At 41.2% G+C, this 17,065-nt stretch overlaps 4 protein-coding genes across 6 annotated transcripts in view; 2 read left to right on the top strand and 2 right to left on the bottom strand.

The window, feature by feature from the left end:
* Window positions 1–177: 177 nt before the first annotated feature.
* LOC26528464 lies at window positions 178–850 on the top strand. The gene is made up of 3 exons (XM_015162775.3): window positions 178–410; window positions 467–612; window positions 677–850. The coding sequence occupies exons 1-3, from the start codon at window positions 263–265 to the stop codon at window positions 824–826; spliced, it is 444 nt and encodes a 147-aa protein (XP_015018261.1). The 5' UTR covers window positions 178–262; the 3' UTR covers window positions 827–850.
* A 1,022-nt stretch (window positions 851–1,872) lies between these two features.
* On the bottom strand, window positions 1,873–6,296 carry LOC6583208 (caprin homolog). 2 transcript variants are annotated; one of them, XM_044010367.1, is made up of 5 exons: window positions 5,802–6,296; window positions 5,075–5,257; window positions 4,824–4,990; window positions 3,215–4,301; window positions 1,873–3,151 (listed from the first exon to the last, which is right to left on the bottom strand). In XM_044010367.1, exons 1-5 carry the CDS (start codon window positions 6,180–6,182, stop codon window positions 1,982–1,984), a joined length of 2,988 nt encoding a protein of 995 aa, XP_043866302.1. In that variant the 5' UTR covers window positions 6,183–6,296; the 3' UTR covers window positions 1,873–1,981. The 2 variants fall into 2 exon arrangements, with proteins under 2 accessions (XP_043866302.1, XP_002008882.1); XM_002008846.4 differs by having other exon boundaries at window positions 1,873–4,301.
* A 105-nt stretch (window positions 6,297–6,401) lies between these two features.
* On the top strand, window positions 6,402–7,926 carry LOC6583207 (probable isocitrate dehydrogenase [NAD] subunit alpha, mitochondrial). The gene has a single exon (XM_002008845.4). The coding sequence runs from the start codon at window positions 6,747–6,749 to the stop codon at window positions 7,809–7,811; it is 1,065 nt and encodes a 354-aa protein (XP_002008881.1). The 5' UTR covers window positions 6,402–6,746; the 3' UTR covers window positions 7,812–7,926.
* Window positions 7,927–8,295: 369 nt separating this feature from the next.
* Window positions 8,296–17,065, bottom strand: part of LOC6583205 (bicaudal D-related protein homolog) — a 33,900-nt gene continuing 25,130 nt past the window's right edge. For both annotated transcript variants that reach the window (XM_015162773.3, XM_015162774.3), the window contains exons 3-7: window positions 10,851–11,147; window positions 10,605–10,793; window positions 10,256–10,321; window positions 9,797–9,977; window positions 8,296–9,728 (exon numbers count right to left, since the gene is read on the bottom strand). In XM_015162773.3, coding sequence (XP_015018259.1) covers window positions 9,049–9,728; window positions 9,797–9,977; window positions 10,256–10,321; window positions 10,605–10,793; window positions 10,851–11,147 — 1,413 coding nt within the window. In that variant the 3' untranslated portion in view covers window positions 8,296–9,048. The remainder of the gene's footprint in view (window positions 9,729–9,796; window positions 9,978–10,255; window positions 10,322–10,604; window positions 10,794–10,850; window positions 11,148–17,065) is intronic.

Here is a 17,065-nt window from a genome sequence, read left to right as displayed (position 1 = left end):
TTTTGAAAACCATGTTTTCTTTTAACAACAATACAAACGTATAAAAACATTAAATTGTCAGCTTGAAATACGAATAGCAACTTTTTTCATTCATTTGCACTCTTAATCGATATTTTTCAAACATTCCGCACTGATGATAATTAGTAGTGACTGCAATCGATGTTTTATATGCGATACTCATTAATTATTAATCGTGGTGGCAAACTTATGAAAGTTTGATTGGCAAGGCAAAACAGCTGATAAACTTTAAATAGAATCTGAAATGAATGTTTTGTTTAAGTACCGCTATAGTTTTTTAGCCGGCGCATGCGCTGCCGGCGGCAGCTTCTTTGGCAAGCTGCCCAGTTTTCTCAGTGCAATGAACCTACTACAGGTTGATGCAGTACAACCCGCCGGCTATGCATATCTCGGTAAGTATTTGCAATGATCACTTAACAAATAATTGCTTATTATTTATATTTTTTAGAATTTGCGTTAGTCCAAGTTTTCCCCCTTGGCCTCATGTTATTTTGCAATGTGTGCAATCTACGGTACTTTCTGAAGGCCTTGCAAATGACCCAACAGACGCTGACAGCAACTGTCCTCACTGCTGCCTCCAATTACGTGTTATCAGTACGTTTGAAACTGCATACATATAGAAGTGAATTATTTATTAATCCAGCCAATTTTTGTTTAGTTTATTCTAGGTGTTCTAGTATATCGGGAACCCCTGACAGTATTATCCGGTGCTGGCATCGCTCTCATATTAACCGGGCTCTGTTTTCTATGTGATACAAAAACGGACGTGAGCCGGCCGCCAGATGAGCAAAAACAAAAACAAATCTAGTCAATTTGAAAGACAGCGTTCTAGCTATAAGGCAAAATATTCTTTACTTAAATAGATTTTTGTTTAATGTCACTATTTTGCATATAAGTATATAATTTGTTTCTTCACATAAGTCGGGCATAATGTATTTATCTTTTCATATACAGCACTACATTCGCATATTTCAATTAATTCATATGCGCAGACTTGTAAAAAAAAAAAAAAAAAAAAAAAACAAAAAAAAAACATTGTAAATAAAATTGGTAGTAAGAGCACAAACTATAAATATATTTGTTTATAGTAAATTACATAAGTTGCGTTTCCTTTTCATATTTTCATCATCCATTCGCAATATATTATATTAATTCATTAAATATAATTTGTATGTTTCAAAATTGTAATTTAATCGCTAAGACGTATAAATACTTTTATTTTCTGTTTATGTTTCCATCTACTTTCTTCTTGGCAAAGTTGATCGCACTTTTCCAAGCTCCTTTTCTCCCTTTGTTTTATGTTCGCCTTCATTTTACAGCTGTTTGTCCAGTGCCCATGCACAAATTTGTATTATTTATTGTTTACTTTGTGTCTTCGTTTTGCTGTTGGGTTTTAAAAACCCTTTGCAATTTTGTTTGTTTGTTTATTTTTAAGTTTCCTGTATGGTTGTGTCGTAAGTGTTCTAGAAACTAGATTGTTGTGTTTGTTTTTATTAATTATTAATTAAATAAATCATAATTATATAGAAACATTAAATTGTATTTATAAAAAAATGCGCAAACAGTTTTTTCATTATGTTTCTATTCTTTCTTTTTCTTTTTTTTTTCTTTTTGGATCTTTTCACGTTGCTGACTAACGGTAAATTATACGCCAACGTGGCAACGCGGTTTCTATATATATATGTGTATATAAATATATATATGCATATGTATATACGGGTACGTAAATGTATATACATATATTTATATATATACATATATATTTAAATACATATATATACTTATATATACATATAGACATATTTGTATATGTATGTGTGTGTGTGTTTGTATTGATGACGCGTAATGCTTGTGTATGCGTATGTGTAAGTGTATGTGTATGATTGTATGAGAGGATCTCTTTCTTAATACATGTGGCATGGCCAAACAGCTGCGCCGTCGCCTTTCCCACGCCTTTCACTGCTTAATTTTTGTTTTCCAAGCCCAGCGGCATGCGTTGCTGTTGTGATTGGCGCGAATTGATGTAGCCCCCGCTACCGTTACCTGGTCCTCCGCCACCCGTGTTGCGTGAGCGATCACCCATGGGCCGCCCGAAGGATCCATTGCCGTTGCGCTGATTGCCACCACGCTGGCTGCGATAGGAACCGCCGCCCGACGACTCATAGCGTGATTCCTTATTATAAACACCGTTCTGGTAGTAGTTTCCACCGCCGCCACCACCACTGCCGCCGCCACCGCCTCCACCGCTTCCGCCTCCACTCGACTCGTTATTGCGGAAATAGACGCCGCTATTGCGTCCATTCTGCTGGGCCGAGGAGTTACCATATTGTCGAGAGCGATAGTTACCGCCGCCGTTTCGACCACGATCATCGCCGCCACCACCGTTGCGACGCTGCTGATAGTTGCCAGAGTTGCGACGCATCTGGTTGCCATTGTCCTGCTGCGAGGAGTTCCAATGATTGTTGCCGCTGTCGTTCTCATTGACATAGCCACCGCGACCGCTGCTGTTGTCGCGTGGAGTTGCCCACTCCTGCTTGTTGCTGTTGCTGCTGTTGCTGCCATTCGAGGCGGCGCTGCTCATCGCATTCATTTCGCTGCTCCACTTGTTGCTGGACGTTGGAGTTGCCTGCTCGGCCAGCGCCGATGATTGGGTCTTCAGTACATTGGTCAATGCGGCTGTGGCAGCTGCATTGGTATCATTTACGCCTCCACGTCCATGCCACTCATTAGAATCTACGTCATTAGCAGGTTGCTGTTGCAATGGATGCTGCTGCTGCTGCTGTTGTTGCGGCTCCTCGATCTGTTGCTTCTGTGGCTGTGGCTTCAGTCCCAATTGCTGCTGCAGTTGCTGCTCGTAGCTGACAACTGCGGCGTCATATGGAAACACTGCAGTCACATCGCCTGGCTGCATGCCAATACCCTGAGGTGGCTGTGGAGCCGCCTGCTGCTGCTGCTGTTGTTGCTGCTGTTGCTGTTGCTGCTGCTGTGTCGCCAAGCGTGCCATGATGAGCATCGGGGGCTGCTGCTGTTGTTGGCGCTGTTGCTCATGAATCAGAACAGGTGAGAAAAGTTGCTGCTGCTGCGGCTGCTGCTGCTGTGGTGGTGGTGGCTGTGACGGCGGCTGCTGCGGCTGCTGCAAGGACGGGAAGGACTGATTGGTAAAGGTCAGGGTTGTAATGGTTTGCGGCTCATCTACATGATTCTGCTGCTGCTGTTGCTCAAAGACTAAGCCCTGCACCTGCAGCTGTTGTGGTGGCGGTGCCTGTTGCTGCTGCTGTTGTTGGTGCTGCTGCTGCTGCTGTGGCGGCAGCGCATCCGGAGCATCCAATTCGCTGTCCTGCAGAAAGTGGAAGCTGCCGGTGCCCAGTACCTCAGCCAGGGGACGCAACTGCTGCATAAACTGTTGTTGCTGCTGGGGCGTGGGCGCCTGCAGAGCAGCAGCTGCCTGTGGAGGCTGCAGCGGCGGCTGCTTGAAGTAATTGTGCTCCACAGCGCGCACGGTCGTGGGTCCAAAGTGCTGTTGCTGTTGTTGCTGCTGCTGAGTAGGCACTGATGGCGCAGCGGCAACGCCCGCCTGGGGCGGCTGCGACTGCGGCACACCGTGCAAGGCCTGGAGATTCACGGGGCTACTGAGCAACTGATGGGGATGCTGACCTGGCGGAGGCACATGCGTTGCCTGAGTCGCCGCTGATGCGTACATTATGTGCACCGGCGTTGTGTTGCTCGCCGGTGCAGCTGCAGCTGCAGTTGCAGAGGCAGCATTATACACACCAGACTGCTGTTGTTGTTGCACCAGCAACTGTTGCTGCTGCTGCTGCGGATCGACAACGGGCGCACGCTGGTGCTGCGGCTCAAGCAACAGATGACCACGTTCCGGCTGTTGCAGTTCAGGCAGTACAGTTCCCGCCTCGGAGGTGGTCAGCTTGTCCAAGCCTTCCTCCAGCGAATTATGAGCCGAGGGTTCCGACATAGGCACATCGTGATCACCTGCAATGCCCGCCACATCATTGAGCATAGTCTCGCCCTCACCACTAACTGTGCCGCTGTCTGTGCAGTTGCCCTGCACACTCTGATCCGCCAGTGGAATCAAATAGTACTTGTCCAAATAGCCACAGTCCTGGATCTGTTGGAAGAGCGCACGCAGTTTCTCAAATGTCGTATCACCGTACGGCTTAGCTCGAGCATTGATGGTCATGGCAAAGAGTTCGGCTGCCTTTTGAGCGGTTGCCAGGAAACTGACATCCTCAGCAATCTCCGGTCGACGCGTTTGCACATCCATGCAGCTATATTACAGAACATAAATTAAGAATTTTAGTATATATATAATAAATAGCATACAAATTAAACCACTCAACTGTATGTATATTACAGAGTATAAATTAAAGGCTTTCATGAGTCACTAAATGAATATATAAACTTGAAATTCACTCAAATATATAAAAATATGACATTAATAGTTGTAGTTCTAGACTTGCTGAACTATTCTTTAATGATTTTATCAAATTTTCAACATTAAAGACTGTTAAGCTGTTATAAACGGAAAAACTGCTAATAAAATTATATAAACAAAAAATAAAAAATAAATAAATTAAAAACTAATTGATCTACCTAGCCAAATCATCAAAACAGTTCTTCTCGTATTAGTTATAGTTGTACTAAAAATTAAACTATCAAGAACAATTATATTAACAATTATTATGACTCTGTTCAAGTACATATGAATTTATGGCATCAGCAGGCAATTGAAGTATATTCCGCACTTATATACATATATATTTGGTATTAGTTTTTCAATAACCACTTACAACTTCTCAAGCACTTCCAAATCGGCGATCTCCAGCTTGCAGGCACCATTTTCTCCGGCCACGAAATCATTGCGCACCTGCTCATCGTTGAAGCAGCTGAGAACGTTTTGCATGACCAAGAGCTCGCGAATCTTGGCAATCTCCGCCAGCGATTTAGCCTGGTTATCCTACACACACAATGTCGTATTTATATTTTATACTTGTGTTGCACTTTACATTTATTTCATTCAATTTGGGATGACTCAACGTACCTTGCGAGCTTGTTTCTTCTGTTCCTTTTCGGCTTCCTTAAACATCTGCTGCGTTTGCTTGGAGAAGTCTCGAGCGAATTCAAGAGTTGCAAGGACTGAATCATATTTGGCCACGGCCGCTCCTTGGTCGGCGCTAAGTTCCTTGCCGCCAGCTTGGATGGCTCGGTACGACTCCAATTTGGTCTGTATGCGTGACAAGAGTTTTGGGATGAGTCACGGTTTGCAAAATACAAAACATTTGCGGCGCTTCATTTTCTCAATATTTGGTTTTATTTCATAAAACAAACAAAATGCAAAACGAAACCAAAAGTAATGCGATTGCTCACATGCGGAACCAAAGTTGCCAAAGTTACCAGATCAAGCGCCGGCGCGTTTTAAATGTTTATTTTTTTTGTTATTACACCAGTCCATAATTAAACTGCATATACAATTTAACTTAAGCGCGTATTATAGTTTATAAAAATGTTCTTTAAAAAAAAAAGCAATAGTTTCTTTGCAGCCAAAGGCAAAATAAAATATTTTAGTTTATAGCAACTCTTATTGGTCTGGCAACTCTGTGAGATAGCAAACATGGCGTCGCGAAAAATCTGCGAGCACAAGGGGGAAACAGCACGACAAAAAAGCAAACGAAACAAAGCGGCCCACAAACGAAAATAAAAATGGTGGGCAATGCCTGCAGTGTTAGGTGCCTTATTTTTTTTTTTTTTCTTATATTTTGTGCACTTACCTTACGCTTTTCCAAATTGCGAATCTTGTGCTCAATGGTTACCAGAATTTGCTTCATCGGGTTGTACGGCTCGGTAGCCGCGTTAGCAGCGACGGCCGACAGTTTCAGCGCTTTGGCATTGACGTTAGTGTTGTTGTTGTTAGTTAAATCAGTTTGGCTACTTCCGCTGCCTGGCGCTACTCCCGTTGCCGCAACAGACTTGGCACTGTCAGCAAGATTAGTATTACTGCTGTGCTGTCCGTTGCTTGCGTTACCATTGTTGCAGCCGCCACCACCCACGCCGCCGCCGACGACGCTGCTAGCACCGATGGAGCTGACCGAGGCGCGTTTCTCCTTGCTATTGTTGTTGGTGTTGGTGAATGTGGTAGCAGCCGAAGGCATTGTTTGCCGTGTGTTCTTCTGGTTGCTTACTACTTTTACAATAAATTAGGAATGAAATTGAAACTGCTGCCTTGTCCTGCCGTTCTTTTTGTTCTTCGAAAAACTTGGGGATGGCTAAAAATATATAGATATGTATCGATACATCGATAGGTAAAATATCACTGTCCAACATACAATACGTCAAGCTAACTATTGCATGCTGCTATTTCCATTTGGACAATCGCGTTGCACAGTAATCGAATATCTTCAATTTTTTGAGAACTTAACATGCACTTTGAGAACTGTTTGTTATATTTTCCATCAATCAATTGAAAATTATATCAAAGTAAATGTTCAACTTATTAAAATATGTCATCCCATTTTAAAAGATGCTCATATATCCAAGTACAGCTTTTCGAATATATTGACACGTTTTTGACATATTAAATATGTTACGATATTTCTACGTTGCTTGAACAAATGCGCCACAAAAGCTTTGCTACTTCTACACTGGGTAGCGAAACCACTAACTTTAAATTAATTATTAGTTCCAGCAGACAAGACTTTTAACTCAAAAAATACGAAATGACTGCTAGATTAATACATCATATTTTTAATACTTGTCCCGCTGCTATCCGGTACTACTCGTCTGCTGTCAAAAGAGTTACTCTTATGCCTGGTGATGGCATTGGTCCCGAAATAACATCCTCTGTGATAAAAATCTTCTCTGCCGCCGGTGTGCCCATCGAATGGGAGGCTGTTGATGTGAAGCCAGTGATTAAAGACAATGCAAAATGCGGAATACCTCAGGAAGTTATCGATTCTATCAACAAAACCAAGGTGGGCCTCAAAGGCCCGTTAGAGACGCCACTATGCCATGGTCATGAATCGATTAATTTGGCCATGCGTAAGCATTTCCAATTGTTTGCCAATGTACGTCCCTGCCGCAGTGTGCCTGGCTATAAGACAGCCTACGACGACGTTAATGTGGTCACCATACGGGAGAATACGGAGGGCGAATATTCCGGCATCGAGCATGAGGTAGTGAGTGGCGTTGTGCAGAGCATAAAACTGATCACGCAAAAGGCCTCCACCCGCATTGGAAAGTACGCCTTCGAATATGCCAAGAACAACAATCGCAAAAAGGTGACCGTCGTACACAAGGCTAATATAATGCGGATGTCGGACGGCTTGTTTCTGCGTTGCGTGCGAGACGTGTCGAATGAATATCCAGAAATCCAGTTCAATGAGTGTCATCTGGACACGGTTTGTCTCAGAATGGCGAATAGCCCCGATAATTTCGATGTCCTAGTCATGCCGAATTTATACGGCGATATTTTATCTGATATGTGCGCCGGTCTGATCGGTGGCCTCGGACTGACCCCATCCGGAAACATGGGCCTAAACGGTGCTCTGTTTGAATCGGTGCATGGAACCGCTCCAAATTTAGCTGGAAAGGATTTGGCCAATCCCACTGCCCTGCTGCTGTCAGCAGTCATGATGTTGCGCCACTTACAGCTGAAAGAATATGCTGATAAGATCGAGCGAGCTGTTCTCGAGACCATTAAAGAGGGTCGATGGATAACTGCAGATTTAGGTGGACGAGCGAAATGTTCAGAGTTCACAAATGAAATTTGTGTTAAGCTTTAATGGAATTCTAAGGAATGCGGTTGTTGGAGCAAAATGGCCTTTTAGCAATTTCAATCCAAATTGCATGTGATCCATGATTCAATTACATTTTCCAAATATATGTAACTTGTTAAAATTTGTTGTATTTTTGTAATCATTTTTTTGTATTAACTTTTCGTATCGCTTGTCTGCCTAAGTTACATTCACTTACTTTAAGCATCATATTTTATATCTAAGAAGTGCATTGATGTAACGTATATTTACATTTTAACATTTTCGATTACATATTTTATCGACTGCTTTTTAATTGGCCCAATATGACATACATACCGATAGTTTCCAATTTTTGAGCTCGATCAATTCGGTTTGGCGGTAGATGGCGCTACACCACTCAGTGCACGCGTATTCAAACGTAGTTTATGTCCATAAAGCAAACATTTATATAAATTACTTTACTCAAACTACGTCCGACAGCAAGAGAATAAGTTCAAACTTAAAAGTAGTGTTTTGTTGTTGTTTATATTGTATAGATTTATTGGTAAGTTATAGAGTTAAACAATCTAAAATATTAAACTTTTCATTGTCCGTATTTAAGGCAAGTTGTCCGTTGCGAAGATCGCATATAATTCCGTTTTATCTGCCTCGTTCATATCATTCAGATATATAAATGTTGTTTTCTTGTTTTAACATAAATGCTTTGCTTAAAATTAAATCAGCTTAAGTACAATAAATGGTTAGATTATAACATTTTGATTTCAGTAATCGCAAACACAAGTTTTTGAACCAGGAAAGGCTTTAAGCCTATTGCCAGCCGCTCAACAAGATGGGCGATATGTTTTTTGTTTTCTGTTTTCGATTTTCCGTTTGATCTTAAAAGAATTAAATGATAAACTAACATGGATAGGAAAGAGGGGAGAGAGAGCGAGATTGTGTTAAAAAAATTTGTGTACAGAAATATTGTTTAAACATAGGTACGAGAGTACAATTACAATAATACATTATGTCTTTAAGATTAATAAAGCGTAATTAAAAAGATTTCACTACAAAACCAAAGAAGGTCGCATCATTACAATATACATACAAATTACAACAAATACATACGTACATGCATACGTAAATATATATATATATATGCTAAGGCTCTCTTTTGTGTATAAATATTAAAAATATATGTATGTATATATATTTAGTTGATCCTTCCTACATTAAGAATATAAGAGTTGCATAGATCTTCCAGCGTGTTGTTAAGTTTGCCCAACTAGCGCTGAAATAAACTCCACAGTTTGTAGCTGGAGACCCGCTTGGCCAACTGGGCTGCCGTGCTGCTGGGCGCCGTCGTCGTCGTCTCGGCGGACTGGGCGTTGCGACGGTTGTTGATTAGTTTGGAGCGCATCTGCTCATCGATCAGCTCTTGCATGTCCATTTGCCATTGCTCGAGCTGCTGCGACAGCTCCACCTTCTGCTGAATGGACTCCAGCAGCTGACTGTTGGCCTGCATCAGCTCGACGCGCGTCTTGGCCAGCTCCACCTCGGCCTTGGTGCGACGCTCGTTCGCCGCATCGCGTTCCTTTTGCGCCTTGGTCAGCAGCTCATCGCGATCGGTGTTGTCAACGAGATCGCCACGTGCCTGATCGCGCTCCTCTTTCACATTCTGCAACTCTACATCCGTCACCGTGACTTTAGCCTCCAGCTGCTGTATAAGCTGATGGCTGCGCTTGATCTCGTCCTCCTGCTCCAGCACTAGATTGCGTGTCTGGTCCAGCATTTTCTTAAAGTTGCCCGCATCCAAGTTAAGCAGCAATCGCGTCAGCTCATCCGACATGGCTGACAGCATGCCCTGCCGGAACTCAATGGCCATATGGTCGCTGTCATTGCGCTCTGTGCTGGACATCGTGTTGTCCATCGACTCCAGATCCAGCGATATATCAGAATTGAGACCTGCGTAGTTAACAGAGGTTCCTATTGTTGAGCAAAGATTAATTCCGTAAGCAATTAAACTGAGTTACCTGAGTCATCATCGTGGCCCACTTTAAGCGAGTCCACAAGGGATTTCAGCTGTATATAAACAGAACGCGCCTCTATCCACATTTGGCTAGGCTTGCCGGATTCCGAGAAGCTGGCCTCCTCCTCATCGCACTCCATTTCGAATTGTAGACTCTTTTTGCCCGGCGTACTCGAGTTGGCGTCCTGCAGTAAATGGGAAAAACACACTAAATATGAATACAAATATACATTTATGTTTTGAGCAGTTCAAACGATCACTGGATATGAAATGTATATCGATATCTTACAATAATTTCCCAAATTTAAATTTTGGTACGATAACATTATGCGAGCCGCTAGAGGGCGACCGCTGTTAAGTGCCATGTAGGCGCGTGCTCTAATTACTTAATATACTTCAAATTAGTCTACAAATGGTAATCTTAAATGGATATTTTACAGTTTTAGTGCAAAGAGGAACTTACCGCACCCAAGCGCTCGCTAAGCACATTATTTTCACGCTGAGAACGTTCCAATGCTTGTAAGGTGGTCTGTAAATATGTAATAATAGTTCAGTTTAGATTTAAGCAAGACAAGGCAAAACACATTAATTATTTATAGATCGAAACTCTTAACTTATCATAATAACGAAAATTAAGTGCAAAAGAAAGTTGCTCGCTCATAGATAAGTTGAGCACTTGAGAAACTGCGCAGTTTGTTCTTTGAAGCGACATAAATAATCAGACAATTTGAAAATCACGATTTCTCTTTCTTTTAAATTTATAATGAAATAGACGTGATAACGAACAGATTGCGATTGCTTTTTGAGCTCACCTCTAATTTTGTTTCTTGCTCGCGGGCATGTCGTTCCAGCATGTGAATGCGGTCCGAGGCCTCCTCCAGCGATGAGGTGAGACTCTCCTTCTCCTCCTGGGCGTGCTGCAGACGACGCTCCAGTTCCTGGCGTTTGCCTGTGGTGAGGTTTAGTTCGGTTTTGATGGACTCCAGGCTGTTGACGTGCTCCTGTGAACAAAATGCGCTTAATCAATTGGAATTGGATATGCTTAGTCAATGACTTACCTGAAGGCTGCTGTTCCTGTAGTGATATTGGTCCTTCAGCTCTTGAATCTGTGCACTGAGCTTCATTTCGGTGGCATGTGCTTCCTGTATCTGTTCGGTCAAGCGTGTATTCTGATGCTGCAGCTCATCGATTAGTATGGTCTTTTCCTTTTCCGCTTGCCTGATGGCCGCATCCTGTGTCTGCAGCTTGTCCTTCAGCTCGTTGAGATCTGACTGCAGCTCGAGCACACGTTGATCGCTCTCATCTTCCGCTATGGCTAGCTTCTGGCGCAGCACATGCTTCTCCTGCTCAAGTTTCTGTAAATGAACGGAGCAAAGCGAATGGAAAGTTAATTAAATGCAGAGATATCAACTAATTGTTTGTTCTATGACTCGTCAGCAATTGCTGAAACAAGCAGCAACGAAAGTAAGTGAAGTAAACAATGTGCACGTACCCAGCACAAAAAATAAAACACCAACAAATAACAAAGGCAACCGCAAGGTTAACACAGCTCGACAGGTAATTGCACAGGTAACATTTGCATTTTCAACTCTTTTATTAAGCTACAGCTACAGCCGCGGCAGCAGCCAGCAAAGAGCTACAAACCTTATCGAATAGCATCCTAAAACAAAAGTTAATTATAATAATTGCCTCAACAACTTTTTTGAAATGGTTGAAGTGGGAAAAGCAAAATTATTCATTCAGTAAAGTATTTAAGAAATTCGTCCCATCAAAAATATATGTAAAGACCTTGTTTTACATATTACTTTCGATACAAGCGCATTTTGCAACCGCCTTGGTACCACTGTGCGCAGGAAAATCTTCAGCTCGCCGTCAACAATGGCGCCTTGGCTCTTGACACCGTTGCAAGACAAGGTAGCCGCAAAATTCACATCATTCAACATTCAACATTCAAATGCAATTGAATTTTCACTTCTTTGGCGGCGCATCTTATCCATTGGTTGAGCAAATTCGCCTTCAGCTATAGCCACAGTGTCGAATAGCTGCAGCTGAAGGCATCGCGGCTTTAACAGGCAATTATTTACTTTAAGTTGAGCTCCGATAGACCTGCTTAGGCGATAACAATCGCACTCACCAGCTCAAACAGCCGGCACATTTCTAATGATGCATTAATCATCGATAAGCCAAGGGCCACTTCTAAGTAAGCTAAAAAGCTTTCGATTGTTCAATTTCAGTTTCAAATTCAATTATTCATAATTTAAATTTGCATAATGGGCAAGTAATAGTGCTCTGCGCTCGTAATTGCCAAGCGGCGAATAGAGGGTTCACCGTTTTTGGATCAAGGTTTGTGGCGACATTGAAAAATTGCATGCAAAAGTTTAATCAATATGTGAACCTTCAATTGGCATAGAATAAACGTAAACGAATATGCCAGCTAACAAAATCGTTGTTTATGTAAATAAATATACATGTGTGTTTCGCGATCGCATTGAAGAAGACGTACGTAAAAGTTTTATCTGCCAACTCCATGCGGAAAATGCGCTGCAAACACGTAAATTAAAAGCAAGCAATAAATATGAGAAGTCAGCGCGGTTTGCCTATCAGCAAAAACCAAAAATAATCTTCGCAGCTAATAAAATGGAGCGACAAAACAGTAAATGAAAAGCTTTAAACAAAATTACCGGTAATTTGCATAAAATGCGACGATGCGGCCAAAAAAAAAAAATAATAAACCACAAAAATTGCAGTAATTGTATTATTGTTACTGTTGTTGTTGCTGTTGGCTAAGAGGGCGACGCTCGGCTCGCGCCTAAGCAATGCAATTGCAGCAGAAAGAAGAAAACTGCAGCCAGACAATGGAAAACGTTAGTAACAAAATAAAGAAAAATGAAAAAAAAAAGCCAACTGCAAAACAGGCGGGCAAGCCACTGCACTGACAGTTGCCAGATAAATAAAACAATACAAAGTGAGAGAGAAGACGCAAAATAAAAAATAAAAAATAAAAAAATTATTGTACATACTTTCTCTGTTTCTATTTCACGCTCAATGAAATGTGTTGATGATGGCTGCGACGATGCACAGTGGAGCCGTACGCAAAAAAAAAAGTCGTGACAAACATCGAAATTTATATATCTACCTATGTACTTGAATATATAGTTTTAGAAGATTGGAAATATTTCTAGATATTTATATTGCATACATAAGATATTGACATATAAATTAAAGTTTTATATGTATGAAATATTCAACGAAAAATGGCATTTAAATCTTTAGAATAACTATTTGAATTACGAAACAAAAAACTCCAAAATATAGCCCACTGTGCGTTGGCTACAGCGTCAAAATCAGGCAACAACAACGGAAGTTGGCATCAGCTCAGCTCAGCCGCAGAAATGAGTTCACATACGGCATAGTCAAAGCAAAAGTTTAAAAGAAAAATCAAATAAAATACGCAATAAAGATGAGCTGCAAATCTCGTTCAAATGTTGCCGGCCAGAGTTTTGTTTCGAGTTAATTTTATTACGTATTTTTGAATTTCTTATACACACTTCGTACTAATTGCATTGCATGATCACCAAACGGTAGCTGTAATTTCTTTGACGCCACACACACACACACACACACACACACACACACACACACACACACACACACACACACACACACACACACACACACACACACACACACACACACACACACACACACACACACACACACACACACACACACACACACACACACACACACACACACACACACACACACACACACACACACACACACACACACACACACACACACACACACACATGAATTATTTCTGCGTGTTGTATTCAAATGCGACGTAATGTGACCCACTTTCCTGTGGTGCGGAGTGCTTATTTGGTTTTGCGAAAAATTGTAAATATTTGTGCAGCACAATTTGCAGCGCCTGTGGGCAGGAAATGTTCAAATGCAATTGACACAAATGCACGTATGCCCCTTGGCTGAGTCATCCATGCAACAAGTGAGGGGCCACAACTTTTTATGCAAATTAGAAATTGCGTTAAAGCGCCGCACAATCCAAAGAAACGCTTGAGTAAATATTGCGAATTAGAAGTGGGAGTGCACTCGATATTTGAAGCATCGATAACGATTAATTAACGCAACTAGTTGCCAAACATGTATCGATAAGCCATAAGCAACATGCATTGCTCATTTCTGTTTTCAAATGCTTGAGCTAAAACGTCAGTTTTTAGTATCATCAATTTCAATGACAAAGAATTTTGCTGACTGTTGGCTGGGTATTGAAAGTTGCTGCGGCTGCGGCTGCGGCTGTGGCAACTACAGCCGATAATTACTGTAAATAATTAGTTAAGCAGCGGCACGCCAGTCATTTTGCAGCAGTGCTTCAAGAATCGTGATATAAAGTTTATACAGCAATGAAAAATGAGGGTAGGGAGCTCTGGCACCTCTTCTAGCCGTTAGCAAACAAGTTTCGATTGTCAAATGCTAGCAATTACCTAAGCGGCCTATTAATAAACATTGAAAACTTTAAATTGCCACAACGCAAGCCGGCAATGACTCAAGAGCATGAGATCAGCTTTTCGATGCATGAGTCAATGGCCAGGTGAATTCATTTAGCGATTTGCTCTGGCCAATTAACACTACGGTTTTCAAATGCTTGATGCATTTTTGATGCGTATTTTATGCACATTAGGCTAGAGCAACCCTCAACAAATGTGCTGCACTCGGTTGCACAGCGTTCAACGTTGCGTATGCGCAATGCGGCCAAGCCAAGGAGTAAAACTTTCTGTTTCTGTTTCTCTCTCATGTGGTCGGTGTTGGTCGGTTTTCAGCTTTAAGTTTTCAGTCTCGCCGCCTACTTTTCGCTCGCATTACAAATTAAAATCTTTTGTTTTTAATTAGCAAAGAAAAGGCCCCTTCTCCGCGCACAAATTTCACACATAATAGCAAATTGCATTTTGCATTTTATTGCTATGGAAAATGATGCAAATTACTCATAAACAAGCGGTTAATAAGTTTTTGGCTCACTTAAATGGCCACTAATTGGCATCGGACTGATTAATGACAGCTTCGCTGATTATAATCGGACGGGAAGTCTTGTGAAAGATGTCATTTAACTTATGCAAATCTGTTGAAAGCACAAAGACAATTTTCATTTCAACAGAGCTGGGGAAAACTAAGCTGTGCTTTATTATTGACTACATTATTCTTTAAGAAAATTTCTAATCAATATTAAAAAGAAACTCAAGGCAAAACAAAACTCTCGAACCGGAAACCCAATTGACACATCAGCTTTTGCAACTGAGTCTAATTCATTGACAATGCGCCAATGCGCCGACAATGAACTCTCGGCACATGCATTTAATGGCTCAAAACAAAACGAGATTTCGACTTTTGGCACTCGTCATGAAAATAATAGCAGACAATGCGACATGCTAATTTTTTTTAGCTGTTTGGTTGTTTTTTGTTTTGTTGTTTTTGTTTTTTTAACAATTGCCAAAGTTTGCTTACGCGCTAAGGTCACAAGTCCACATTACCCCTGACCAGTTGCCCAGCGGGGTAGGCGTGACCGTTGCTACAGTTGACTGCCCAGTCGTGCTGCTGCTGGTGCTGCAGGCCCTATGCTAAGGCAATGCCAAAGGCTGCTGCCATAATAATAACCATCATAATAATAGCACATGATACCAAGCTGATCTTGCCATTGTTGCTATTACTGTTATAGTTGTTGTTGGCGATGGCCAGCGGATGACTGTAGGATGGCCTTGCAAGAGCAAAACAGTGTCAGCGGCAATTCAATTTGGTCCCAATGTGCAAAATGCGTTACAACACGAAAGGAAAAAAAAAAAAAAACTCAAACGGGCACGCAAAAAATGGAAAGCAAAAACAATAAGAAGAGTCATCAATATGTTTTGTCCAATTCAATTGGCATTTATATCAAATGATGTGTTGTTTTCTTATGGTAAATAATATTCATAAAACACCAATATAAAATCCTTAGTCATTTACAACTTTTAGGTCTTATGTACAGCATTGAAACAGCAATTAATGAGAATTGTTTAGTTTGAAGTGAATGAAAGTTTCTCTGGTGCCGACTAAGTGTAGCTTAACTGGAGAGATATGAGAGATCTATTATGGGACAGCTGAGAGAAGTAGCTTCCATTTAATTTTTTTTATATCTATGCCACCTCTACGCTCATTCTTTCTCCCTCTTCCTGTCTTCCGTTTTCTCTTCTGCTCTACCTCTTCATTACTGCCTCTCTATATTTTCTAGCTCTCCTTCAGACTCCCTGTCTAGTCGTCTGTCTGTGTCTATGCCTCTCTCTCTCCCCTTAGCTCTCTACACTACCTCACTACCACTACTTCCCTATGGCAGTGCACTTTTTAGCCTTTCACACATTAATCTGTTTCTTTATTTCCTATCTTACACCTCTCTGGGAATAATTATTAAATTCCCATTGAGTCGAACAATTGCTTTATCTGCAAATCCTTGTTCGAGTCTCTTCCAGACGCATTGCAGCACATTAACCCACATATTTAACTCGGAATGCTTACGAAAAGCGTATAAATAATTTACTCAATTTACTGGGCACAAAAGAAAAACTTGAAAACTTGAGTTGCACAAAAACTACAAAAATTTAACAATCACTGCACTTAATTTAACGTTTCATATTTATTTTGGCATTGACAATTTTTTCCCTTATTTTTCCATTGTTGAAGAAATTGTGAATGAGCATAAAATAAAATAAATGAAATCAAAATTGAGCAAGTTAATTTTATTTATAAGTTTTTGTGGTGCGTATAGTTGATGTAGAGTGCAATCAGAGAGGGAGGGGGAAAGAGAGAGGGAGAGAGAAAGGGAGAGGCGATAGACACTTAATTAAAACTAGCTCATTTCTTTATTTTGTCTTTTATAGTTCGACTGGCGCAATTTGAAGGGTATAGGGAAAGAAAAAAGAAATTCACGCCGGTAATTATGATTGATTGAGGAGTTTTGTCAAAAACCTTCCCAGACCCTATATAGACAAGCCACAGAGAGCCAACGCTTCTGTCTCGCACGCATGAGTCATGCAGCTAATATAAGAAGGCAATCAAAGAGTGATAAAAATGAAAATAAAAACAAGCTCACGTTTATATCTTATCAGAATGGCAAAATGCAAGAACACGAGCATATAAATCAGACCTCTTATCAGACCATCGACGGATTCTGATAAGGGCCAGCGACAAGCCCGATTTCTGGCTAATTTGCAGCCATGCGACGCATGCT

The sequence above is a fragment of the Drosophila mojavensis genome, unplaced genomic scaffold, assembly GCF_018153725.1.
Source record: "Drosophila mojavensis isolate 15081-1352.22 unplaced genomic scaffold, ASM1815372v1 contig_74, whole genome shotgun sequence".
Classification (NCBI taxonomy): domain Eukaryota; kingdom Metazoa; phylum Arthropoda; class Insecta; order Diptera; family Drosophilidae; genus Drosophila; species Drosophila mojavensis.
Note: the sequence above shows the minus strand (reverse complement) of the source record. Positions and strands in the feature narration are given on the sequence as shown.